Source organism: Chlorocebus sabaeus, chromosome 15 (assembly GCF_047675955.1).
Source record: "Chlorocebus sabaeus isolate Y175 chromosome 15, mChlSab1.0.hap1, whole genome shotgun sequence".
Classification (NCBI taxonomy): domain Eukaryota; kingdom Metazoa; phylum Chordata; class Mammalia; order Primates; family Cercopithecidae; genus Chlorocebus; species Chlorocebus sabaeus.
The window spans coordinates 62850868-62863792 of NC_132918.1; the positions used below are offsets into that span (position 1 = coordinate 62850868).

At 35.2% G+C, this 12925-nt stretch overlaps 1 protein-coding gene across 12 annotated transcripts in view; it reads right to left on the reverse strand.

Annotated features, from left to right (window-relative positions):
• The window catches only part of TBC1D5 (TBC1 domain family member 5), a 567416-nt gene that overhangs the window by 236545 nt on the left and 317946 nt on the right, over nucleotides 1-12925 (reverse strand). For all 12 annotated transcript variants that reach the window (XM_073023627.1, XM_073023630.1, XM_073023626.1 and 9 more), the window contains one exon: nucleotides 4026-4128. In XM_073023627.1, the coding sequence (XP_072879728.1) occupies nucleotides 4026-4128 (103 nt within the window). The remainder of the gene's footprint in view (nucleotides 1-4025; nucleotides 4129-12925) is intronic.

Genomic DNA, 12925 nt, shown 5'->3' on the forward strand with positions numbered 1-12925 from the left:
TGAAAAAAGCTGAACTACAATATGAAAATAGCATTAAATCATATTTCAAATCAATAAATAAAGGTGTTCTTGGCAGAATGGAAGTTAAGAGTCTTTTGAATACCATTAAAAACTATTTTACAAGTTCAGTTTTGACTTTCATCTAAACTAGGGATTTTTTTTTTTCCAAATACTTAAAAGACATTTTTGGTTTTGCTATCAATTCAAGACTAGTAAAACCTGTTTAACAATTACAAATGGCAATTACATAGACATCTTTAAAAGAAAAGAGAAATACCAGAAATAATAATCATGAATTCAGTATGCTTTAAATTTGACAAAGCATAATAAAAAATAATGTATTGACAGTATGCTTCTGGTTCCCAAAATGTGTATTTTGCTTCCACCTATATTGTCAGCATTTCTGCCTGCTTAAAAGCTTTTATCCCGGGCCGGGCGCGGTGGCTCAAGCCTGTAATCCCAGCACTTTGGGAGGCCTAGACAGGCGGATCACGAGGTCAGGAGATCGAGTCCATCCTGGCTAACACGGTGAAACCCCGTCTCTACTAAAATATACAAAAAAATAGCCGGGCCTGCTACTCCAGAGGCTGAGGCAGGAGAATGGCGTAAACCCGGGAGGCGGAGCTTGCAGTGAGCTGAGATCCGGCCACTGCACTCCAGCCCGGGCGACAGAGCGAGACTCCGTCTCAAAAAAAAAAAAAAAAAAGCTTTTATCCCTGCTGGATTGTTACTAGTCACTGCACTCCAAACTCATGCCAGTTGAAAATAAAGGTAACAAAGTTTTCTTCATCAACAGCCTGTAGGTTCACAAAATTGAACCTGTTCTTTTATCTGCCTGTGTTCATTTAGCCCACCAAGCAGTCTTTACTAAAGCTAAGCCATCAGGCAGTCAAAGTTCATTAATACCATTTATATAATCTCGGCAATTTCAATTAACTCAGCAAGACATTCTACTACATGATAACAGTCTCATTAATTCAATAAAATCCCATAACTATTAACAATATGGTCGATGTTAAACGGGGTGTCACCTAGTACAAAATAATAGCTTTAACAGCTTGTGATGAAACTTAAGGTTCTTAAATTTGATCTGGCTAAATATTCAGTCCTTCTACAGCAAGGTATTATTTTTCTGTAAAAAATCTATAGGATTTTAAACACATACAAGGAGTAATTAAATATTTTAAAATGACACCCAGGAGTAAGCTAATAGTACTTTCTATTTCAGCAACTGATAGATTTTTGTCTTAATGGATCAAGAACGTATCTTCCATATGACTGTGTAGTCTTCCATACAAACGCAGTGGGCCACATACATCACAAATGGTAGATGGAGTGTACAGTTATTATGTTTTTATTCCTTGTCCATAGAACTCGTTTCCATTATTATAAGACTCCTTAATCTATTTTTTCTTTCTCTAAAAAAATTGGAAAACAGATGAGTAATTTGGAATAATTTTATCCTGATTTGATTCACTATCATCAAGTCTTTTACTGTGGGGTATTTTCAAGTATTTAAAGGAAAAGAGAAAATAACAAAGAGATAAGGTTCACAACAAAAAGCCAATATAATGAAAAGAGAGCAGAAAAACAAAATCCTGGAATTTTTGATAGAGATTTTAAGCTAATGAACTAATGCAGCAGAACCACTTACTCCCACACTTCATGGGAAGTGTGTTAACAATCTCCTTACAGTTTAAAGTCATTTTAAATGGGGTCTTCTGCCATTTGCTTCCAAAAGAATTCTACACTAACAGATTTTTTCCCCCAGTCTCCTTTTCGGTTTGTTTTTAGTCTTTTGACTTTTTATCTGACTTGTAGATGAGTCTACCTTGCTTGCGAGTCCCTTTCCTCGTCTGAGATTACAAAAAAATTTATCCCAAATCTTCTTCTAGTATTTTTATACACTTTTAGTTTTTATATTTATGTTTTTACACCATCTGGAATTTATTCTCCAATAAATGTATAATTTAATGGTTTTTGCAGATGGAAAGTCAAATATAGCAAGACAATATCCTTTTCTCTATTTTACCATATTCAGATCCCATATAAACTGAACCTGTTTCTAAACTGTTTCACTGAACAATGATCAATCCACATAATACTGTCACATTAGTTTGATCACAGAACCTTTATAGAAGTTTTAATATCTACATTTGCCATTCTCCCTTTCCCACAAATTCTATGGTAATTCCAACACATTTAATAATTATTATAATGATGATGATAATAAAAACAACCACAACTACCAACATGAACCTTTGCTTGGCACCAAATGTTAACTCTATAAAGCAATTACTATTATTACCCTCATCTGACAGATACAAAACTAAAGATTAAAAAAGTTAAGTAAATTGTCTAAGATTGTGAAGTTAGTAAATGAGAGAGCTGAGATTCAAACAAAGGAATTTGAGTCTACACTCAGTGCTTTTAATCCCTAAATTGTATTATCTCTGTTAAAATAAGTGTAACGTTTTTAGGCACTAAATTGAAAATAACTGTATCCAGTTTTTTTAAAAAACACGTTATCTTACTCAGGTTATCACTGGAATGATAATTCATTTAAACATAAAGAAGTAGTATTTTTACTTAAAGTCTTCTCATCCAAAAACATGCTATTTTTCTATTTATTCGATTCTTACTTTACATCCTTGAATAACTTTTTTTTTTTTTTTTTTTTTTTTTTTGAGACAGGATCTCACTCTTTCGCCCAGGCTAGAGTGCAGTGAATCATCACAGCTCACTGCAGCCTGAAACTCCTGGTCTCAAGGGATCCTCCCACCTCAGTCTCCCAAGTAGCTGAGACTATACGTGTGCACCACCATGACCAGCTAATTTTGTGGGGTTTTTTTTGTAAAGACGGGGTTTCGACATGTTGCCCAGCCTGGTCTCAAACTCCTGGGCTCAGCCAATCACCCTGCCTCAGTCTTACAAAGTGCTGGGATTATAGGTGTAAGCCACTGCACCTGGCCTATAGTTATCTTCATATATTTTTTGTATCTTTATTGTTAATTTTTTTCTAGACATGTTATAGCTTTTGGTTGCCCTTATAAATGCAATTTATTTTTCATTTCCAATTCTAATAAGTTATTGTCAGCAGGTAATTAATACAGAAAAATATAACTACTGTTAAAAATAAGATAAAATTAGTTCCCTTGGATATTCTATGTATATACAATAATTAAAAATGTATGATTTAGTATATTTGTAGTCTGACATGTTTTACCATCCTTAAATCTAGTTTATTTCAAATTAAATACATTGCTTTTACCATAAGTGTTTTCTATTATATTAAATTTTAGTTCAGTGGTCCTGAATTAGATATACATTATAACTTTTGATTATTGGAGATTTTAAGAATTTAGCTTGAATTCTCACTTCATTTGCATTTGGAGAAATACATAAAAATATCCAACTGTGTGTATTTTTATTAGAACACCATAAACTTAAATAAAAAATGTAAATACATCTGTATATATTAAATAACTTACACTTCAATAAAATAAAACAACCCAATAATCTTCTTTGCTTTAGTAATGAGATGAGTCAAATAACAGGGTAACAAAGGAACTAAATACACATTTCAAAAAATTTAAAGAAACTTTCTGAAGTTCTATTACTGATAAGTTTTAAAGGGTAATAGGATACTTGATTATTTTTTACATGATATGTCATATATTTATAAATGCTATACTGAAAAATAATATTTGTACATACAATTCTGAAATTTTATTACTAGATTGCCTTCAAAGATGCTGTTTATAAACAAACTCCCAAAAGTTGAAAGAAAAGACTGAACACCTTAAAGGAGACAATTTGGTGGAATGTCTTATAATGAGGAAGAAGCATATGTGCTTCAATGAGCTTACCTTTCTCACCATGCAGCTGACAAGCAGCTCTCTGATTGCTTTAGCATTATGATACAACTCTGGATACAATAAAGGCTACATTATTGCTCTATCATTTGTCAAGCTGTATAGAAAATTTTGAGTCAATGGATGCCACCTGTAAGATATTTTCATTACCTGTTTATAAAGCAACTGCTCGTTTTCTCTGGCATAACAGAAAAGAACATCTGTAAGAATTTTTCTCACATTTTCTTGTTGGAAAAACTGCATTTCAGGAAACCTGGAAAAGGAAAATACAAGATTGAAACTGACTAACACAGTTTCAAGAATCATTCTCAAATTCTAATCTCGAAGACGTGGCAAGGGCAGCTTCAGATTTTAGAACAAGCCTGTGTTTGCCATGCAACTTAAGCCTTTGGTGGGGAATGAAAAAGGGGTGAGGCAAGGGGAAATAATTATATCCCAGAGGTAAATGACATCCTTCAACATATTCACATTTCAAAATTTTACACATGCTTCATATACTTCATACATGTGTGAATATGATAGTTTTTTAATTACACTGTACCTGTCTGCGGATGGGGATTTGCTTTGTTTTAGCCCACTGGTTTTTAGGATAAGAATGTGATTTTGTAAAAGTACTAATTTTTTTCAAAAAAAGATTGCATTCTTTTTTCTTGATGTAAAATATCGACACTTCAGTTATTACATATAACCAAACTATCAGCTTTTCATCTGATTAAAATATAGACTTCTAAGTATTTCTTTATAATGCAGTAAAACACCACAACTGCAAGAACCCAGAGAAAACCCACAGCAACACAATACACAATCAATGTATAAGGGCTGAGGGAATGTCATCTAGTAGTAGTAGTCAACTGGGTTTAATCACAGAGTTTGAACGATAATTTTTAGGAGAGGAGGAACATGGATCATCAGTGGAAAAGGTAATCAAAACAGAAAGAAAAATATGAAGGCACAGGAGGCAATGGGTATTTCAAGAGTGCAGTATAACATGGTAATTATTAATCAGAAGGAAAAGACAATTCCATGAAATACTGCCTGCTGGGAGCAGGACAGTGGGATAGAAGAAAAGGTGGAGCAAGGCTGGAAAGAACTTTGAATGCTGAATTTCCAACTATGGAAACACAGTACAGTGAATCTATATTTGTGAATAAGGAAGTGATAAAGAAAACAGTATTTTAATTTAACTCTATGGAGGAATAAACCTGAAAGAGTAGCGTAGGAAGGACATAAGAGTACATTATAATAAAGTGAAATTTAAAAGTCCTAAACCCAAGTAGAAAAGGCTGTGTTCAAATTCATGTTGCATAATTTCTAGTTATGAAACCCCAAGTGAATGATTGCTTAAATGCCTCATCTATTAAGAAGGGATAACAATACTGATCTTGTGATCAAGATGCGATCATATGAGAGCACCAAGAACAGTGCCTGACAAGTAGTAGATATTCAGGAATGGAAGCCATTATTATAATAGTATTTGAGTAATGATACTTTAGATAATGAGATTGCAAATCAGGTGGCTTTGGAACTGAAAATTGAGAAAACGTGAGAGAGTAGAGAGGAAGATGACCTAGAGCATGAAGGCATACAGCATTACTGAAATAGAAAAATATTCCTTAATGAGTCTTTTAAGAGCAATAGTGGCTGTTTTACATCATATTATAATGGTTTACTGCCTCCCATTTCTGGAGACCTCCGCTATTTTATGCTTCACTCTGCTACTTTGTTGGTGCCTTGGACAGTTATAACTTTCTAGTCCAAGCTAGGTTTTCGGTGAATTATGCTAGAGATCTGTGAAGCATCTTTTTTTCTGGTCCTAATTTTTTAAATAAATTAAGGCCCATTTTACCTTCATCTGTTCATTTGACTTTTGCTTACAACTCCGTTCTGCAACTGCCCACACAGGTTTCGTTTGGTTTTTGTTTTTGTTGTTTGTTTTGTTTTGTTTTGCCTTTTCTGTGGCAGCAAGGAAGCCTCTTTTTGGGGGGCCAGTAAACAACCTAAGGATCTCAGCAAGCTTGCTTCACATATTTGCATAAAGCTTAATGTGATGATCTCCCTATCCAGGCATCATAGTTCAAATAGGGGTGGCATAATTAACTTCTAAAGAAGAGTAAAATTAACCTGAAGTGTAAGCATATGTCAGAGAGGCCAAAGAAACTGCAGAATGATGTCAAATGCACTGAAGTAGGAAAGAAACACAAAAACTTTTAAAATGACATTTTGGAACAAAAGAAAGTTGCTAAAGCCTTTAAAAATCAAATATCCCAAATTAAAGTAATCAGGATAAAAGATAAGTAGTTAATAAAACAACTTGGTATAGAGAAATTTCTTGGGAAACTTAGCCATTAAGAACAGAATAATCCTTTTGAGAGGTGAAATTTTCTCTCCTTCTCATTATATAACATAAATTTAACTCTGTCTTTGAGTAGGCTTCATTCCCAAAAATCTGGATCACCTGACTTAATAATTTTGCATGTCCCCTTCCTCACCTATTCTTTGGAAATTTTCTACGCACATTGGCACAACCAAATTCTGTGTAGCCGTTACAATCTAAAATTGATTATGAAAGAAAGTACTAAAAACTGCTACATTAACTTTGCAAAGAGTATCCATAAACCATAATTTAATACCTAAAAACTAAAAATGTAAAGTATACTTGTTAAGTCAACTTTAGCCTGAAGCTGCCTCCTTACATATTTTAAGTTCAGCCTAAAAGTTTCTCTGTATATTGTGAACTATAACAAGTGGTGCTGTAAACAGACCGTAGCCTACATGTCTGCCAATCATCGAGTTTTGGCCAATCAAATGTAGCCAACTGTTCAACCCATGTTCAAATAAGGCAAACACCAACCTGTGACCAATCCAGCTGTTTCTGTACCTCACTTCTGTTATCTGTATGTCACTTTCCTTTTTCTGTCTATAAATCTTCCACCATGTGGCTGTGCTGGCGTCTCTGAGCCTACTCTGACTCGGAAGGCTGCCCGATTCACAAATCGTTCATTGCTCAATTAAACTTCATTAAATTTAATTCGGCTGAAGTTTTTCTTTTAACACATTATATACCAATTCCTGGTTTCATTTAAATGCATACTAACCACTTTCAAGATTAAAAACTACAGATCTACAAGAATTCAATTGCAAGTAGTAATTTAAATTGCCTACTTTTAGCAAATATCAAATCAATTGAAAATGTGTATTATGCAGACATAGCATATCTATGCAACAGCACACCAACTATGATTCTGCTCTACAATGCTGAAGTGCTAATTTGTGAAGTTTCATGGCACTCTGTTTGTTAGAAAACTATAATTTGTTCATTAAATGATGAAGAATCCATTGCATCAAATAAGTAAGGTAGAAAGATACAGAAAAGCTCTGAAAAAGAAGTAAAGTTTTCAAAACTATTTCAAAAGTTGGAAAAAGAACTGAAAATCAGAGTTTTATGCTGAGTCTTTGGAAATTATCCAGTCCAACTCAGAGATTAACAGGAAAGTAAACAGAAGCATAGAGGAATAATACCTCTGCCAATGTATCTGGGTAGTTAACAGAACAGCAGCACTTTTCAATCTCTTCCCTAATCGGTTATAAATTAATCTGAGAAATGTATTTAGGTAAAACTCCACGACTTTAGAGTTACACATAAGAACCTAGCTCTGAAGGTTGATGAACATACCTAGACAATAACATATTTCCTACAAAAAATACTTGATGGTCACAGTATCAGGATTCAATCCAGAAGATGTTACATTTATAGGTATAAGAAATATGAGAGAAAAGTACAGTGACAGTGTATCTAGGAATAGTAATTATCTGTTTTTCATGATATGTTGTAAGTTTGAAAATAGCTTCCCTACCACTCATTAAACTTCTAGGTTTTATTTACCCCATGCTAGATGGTGTGGATTCAGGCCAGGTAACATAATTTGAACATCAGTGTAACCCAAGTATCATTGGAAAGGCAAATCTGTTTTTGAAACATAATTAAAAGCACAGAATACTAACAACACTAGATGCAACAATCATTCAGGTTTTGAAAAATCAACAATGACTCTACAGTTTCACGGAAATAAGAGAGAAATTTAGAATTAAAACTGTAGAGGTTCATAATTTATTCAACCCAAAATATCTGGTAGGAAAATAAAACAGAAAGGAAAAAAAAAAAAAACACTAAGTAGGAACTGGAAACAAATTTTATTATTAACGGAAAGTCTTTCTTTCTACATTTGTCCATAAAATTGAGATGTAAAACAGGTGAGGGTAAAACTCTAAAAATAGAGATGAACAGCAAAGATTAAGTAGTCCATAACGGAATTTAGACTAACATAGTCTTAAATCTTTACTTTAGGGTAAAAGTCATATTTCAGTTTAGACTCAACTGATCAGTATTTAAGTTTCTCTCTCAGATGTGTGAAGAAACTGTATTTGAACAAATTTTACACAGTACACAGTAAAAATAAGAGCCATCACAAACATTTGGTGTGTAAGTTTGTTTTCTACCTTGAAATAAACCAAAATTGATAGGCAACATAGGTTTCATTATAAGTTTTAAAAATCTTTCATTATGGAAAATTCAAACATTTATAAAGAAAAGACAACAGTAAACTGAACCCCAATCTACCCATCAGCTAGTTTCATGACTTATCATTTGTTTTACATATATTCCTCCCCAATATTGCATTATTTTGAAGCTAATCCCAGACATCATTATATCTATAAATACTGCAATGTGTATTTCTAAAAGGCAAGCACTCTTTAAAAACATAACCATAGGCCAGGTGAAGGGGCTTACACCTATAATCCCAGCACTTTGAAAGGCCAAGGCGGGAGGATCGCTTGAGCCCAGGAGTTTGAGAACAGCCTGGGCAACACAGTGAGACCCTGCCTTAAAAAAAAAATGTAAAAATAAATTAGCTGGGTATGTTGGCACACACCTGTAGTCCCAGCTACTTGGGAGGCTGACGTGGGAGGATCGCTTGAGCCTCAGAGGTTAGAGGCTGCAGTGGGCCAAGTTTGCACCACTGCACTTTGGCCTAGGCAAGAGAACAAGACCCTGTCTCAAAGAACAAAACAAACAAACCAAAAAAGCAAAAAAATCCCATAGTGCCATTGTAACATTACTAATAATAAAAATAATAATCTATCAATCAAATATAGATTAAATGTTCACTAAATGTTCAAATTTCTGTGACTGTCCAAAAATTCTTAACACTTTGTTAAGAGCCAAGAAATATCTGTTAGTACACTGCAGTTTGTTGATATATCTCTTAAGATTCCTTTACTACAGACTTGTCCTTCTTCTCGTTTTTATCTTGCAATGTATTTGTTAAAGAAACCAGATTTTTTATCCTGTAGAACCTTCCCACATCCGGAATTTTATGTATTGTGCCTCCATTGTCTTATTTAACAATTCCCCTTTCCCCTGTATTTCCTACAAACTGGCACTTAGACCTAGAGACTTTATGAGATTCAGGTTCAAGTTTTCGACAAGATTCTTCTGTCTCATCTATAGATGATATAATTTGAGAACATGTTTGCAAATTCTTTGATACTCCTCCCATAGAAAGAGTCTGACTCTCTTCCCTTTGAGTATGTGCTGGCCTTAGTGACCAGTTTTCTCACAAAATAAATGTGTCAAAAGTGGTGCTGGAACACAGCTTCTGTCTGGCTCTCTCTGGACACATTCTCAGAACCAGGCCACCATGCTGTGAGGAAGCCAAGCAGCCATATGAAAAGGCCATCTCGGGTGTTCCCACCACAGCTCGAGAGGAGGTCTCACCTGAGAACCAGCTTCAACAACCAGATGGGTGAGTGAGCAAACCTTCAGATGATGCCAGACCCTGGACTTCAAGCTACCACAGCCAACATCATGTGGAATAGAGATACGCCATCCTACTGAGCCCTGCTCAAGTTGTAGATTCAACAACAAAATAAATTCTGTTGTTTTAAGCTTGAGGTGATTTCAATGCAGTGATAAGTTGGTGTTGTGTACTTCCATCAGGAGGCACCTAACATTAATGTATCCCACTTTCGGTGATTCTACCAACTGTTAATGATCACTGCCTAAATCTGGTAATTCATTAAAAGTCATAAAATGGTAAAACTATAATTCTATCATATTTTTTCTTCCTTTATTAAGACATAGATAAAATGAAAAAAAAATTCCTTCATCAATTTTTAGCTATCCTGAAATACAATTCGCATAATTTTTTAAAATTTTACTGATTTCTATTACATCTGGGTCATGGATACGTACTGCAGACATTTATTACACAAAGATCTATACATGAGAGAATGGCTACTAATTCTGTAACAAAAGTAGTTTATGACAACTAGAGTATCCTATTTGCCATGTGAATATGGTCTCATATGACTACAGTGTGTGGAAGTGAACTGAAAAGTAAGGGATGGAGAACAATTAAACACCAACTTTGGAGCCCCCAATAACCAGGAACCTAGGCGCCTGATAAGTTAGTTGGAAAGACATTCAACAGGGCAATGGTCTGTCATAATACAGACAATAAAGGGAAGGCAGGCAAGTATCTGGGCTATCTGTAATGCAGGCAACAAAGAGACAAAAAGAATCTTTCCTAAGCAAGAAAAGGGTTAAGAAAAGAGTAAGATGATAAAGGGTTTTGTCACCACATTATAGTACATAATTAGGTAATTAGAAGTATTAAAATAGACAAAGCATTGGGCCCAGATGAAATACTGAAGATGCAAGTATTCAATAAGATGCCCCAGGGGAAAAAGGAAAGCCCTTGGTGAGGGTTTATAATCATGCGATAGGACAAAGAAGCACAGAAGGACTTGAAGGAACAATAACTGTTGTTATGCCCATATTTCAAAAACAGAAAATCAAAACAAGCACTCATCCAAAATTTTTAAATGAGCTGACGAAAACTCCCTAGAATACTATTAACCACCAAAATAACTATAATACCTTACTGTGGTTTATTGTTTTACTAAAGAAAAACTGAACAATCAAGCCAAGACCACAACAAGAAACAATTTGATATGGAATAAAAACAGACATACTGAAAGACACAATTTTTTTTCTTCCTGTGTTCCCTATTTTGGTTGGTAATTTCCATTCTCCCTATTCAACCAAACCTGTTTTCCTTCTTTGCAGTCACATAGCTGGATTTAATTTCCCAGCTTCCTTTTCAGTTAGCTGTGGTCATGTGACCTGAGTGCTAGCCAATGGAATGAGAGGGGAAATTATGTGTGACCACGAAAGACACTCCCCTAACTTCCCCACAGGCAGGCCTCCGTACACATTTCCCCTTCTAGTGGACAGAATGAAAAAGATCATGGGGAAGACCTTGAAAACTCCATTGGAATTGTGCTGCTTTTAAAACTATGACTGCAAATTCTTTAATTCTCACATTTCCCTTCTGAGGTAATGGCATAGAAACGACATAGCTTCTACGTGGCTCTTTTTCTTTCTTGGATCTCTTGATCTGAAGAAAGTATCTTCTGAAGGAGGACACTAAAGCAGCGCCTTAAAGAGATCCACACAGAGAGGAACCAATGTGGATACTCCAGCCATAGTCAAGCCATCAAATGTCTCCAGCTCCAGTAACCACATGACTGCAATCTCATGAAACACTCCTAAGCCAGAATCTCCCAGCTACATTGCTCACAAACTCTTGATCCACAGCAACCATGAAATAATAATTGATTGTTGTTTTAAGCCACTAATTTTGGTTAATTACGTAGTAAAATATGATAGAGGTTTTGACATCTGAAACAGGGGTGCTGTATCAAAAAAACCAAAAAACAGAAACCTAAAATATGTGGTAGAAGTGCCTATGGGACTGGATAGAAGACTGAAGGACCTTCAGGAGAGCATGAGTGAGAAATCAAGGCTGTGGGAAAAAGACTATTAGCAAAAAGACAATCTGCAAAGAGGCTGCCAGTGAGGGCTTACATGAAAGTGAAGAAAACATTACAGAAAAAAAATGGAGGAAAGGGGTTCCTTATTTTGCAGTGACAGAAAGTCTGGCAATATGATAGCCTCTAGTTATATGGAACATAGAAAATGAATCTAATAAACTGAGTGATCTAGCTAAGGAGATATCCAGGCAGAGTACTGAAGGTACTGTCTGGTTTATTTGTGTTACTTATAGTAGAATGTAAGAAGAGAAAAAAACAAAAGGAGTAACTGGTAAACATAAAGGTGCTAGAACTTGCTTGGTTTAAAAATAAAGCTTTTTCTCATTCCCAGATTCTCAAGTCAGCAAATGATACCAACATTAACACACTGCTTCTGGGCAAAGATCAGATCTAGGAAAAAGACAGAAAGGCAAGAACTAAGATGAAATCAAAGGTGTGACTGTAAAAGCCTTTACTGAGATCTTAGAAAGCTCTAAGATGATGCCACAAAGAACCCTTCAGACAAACAAAAGGTCCTTAGAATTTTTTTTTTTTTTTTTTCAGTGATGGCATAAAATTGAATTTACTAAGTGATCAATGATACTTACTGGTTATAATATTGGTGCATAAAATAGCGTCCAGTCTTATGCTAACACCTTCTTTCTACGTGATCCACTTGCTGTGTCATGTGACCCTTTTTTAAAAATTATACTTTCAAGTTCTGGGAAACATGTATAGAATGAGGAGGTTTGTTACATTAGGTATATACATGCCATGGTGGTTTGCTGCACCCTTCAGCCCGTCATCCACATTAGGTTTCTCCTAACGCGATATCTCCCCTAGGCTCCCACCCCGCAACAGACCCCAGTGTGTGATGCTCCCTTCCCTGTGTCCATGTGTTCTCATTGTTCAACTGCCACTTATGAGTGAGAACATGTGGTGTTTGGTTTTCTAGTCCTGTGTTAGTTTGCTGAGAATAATGGTTTCCAGCTTCATATACGTCCCTGCAAAGGACATGAACTCTTCCTTTTTTATGGCTGCTTAGTATCCCATGGTATATGGGATATATACCATGGGATATGGTATATGGAAAAGGTGCCACATTTTCTTTATCAAGTCTATCACTGATGGGCATTTGGGTTGGTTCCAAGTCTTTGCTATTGTGAACAGTGCTG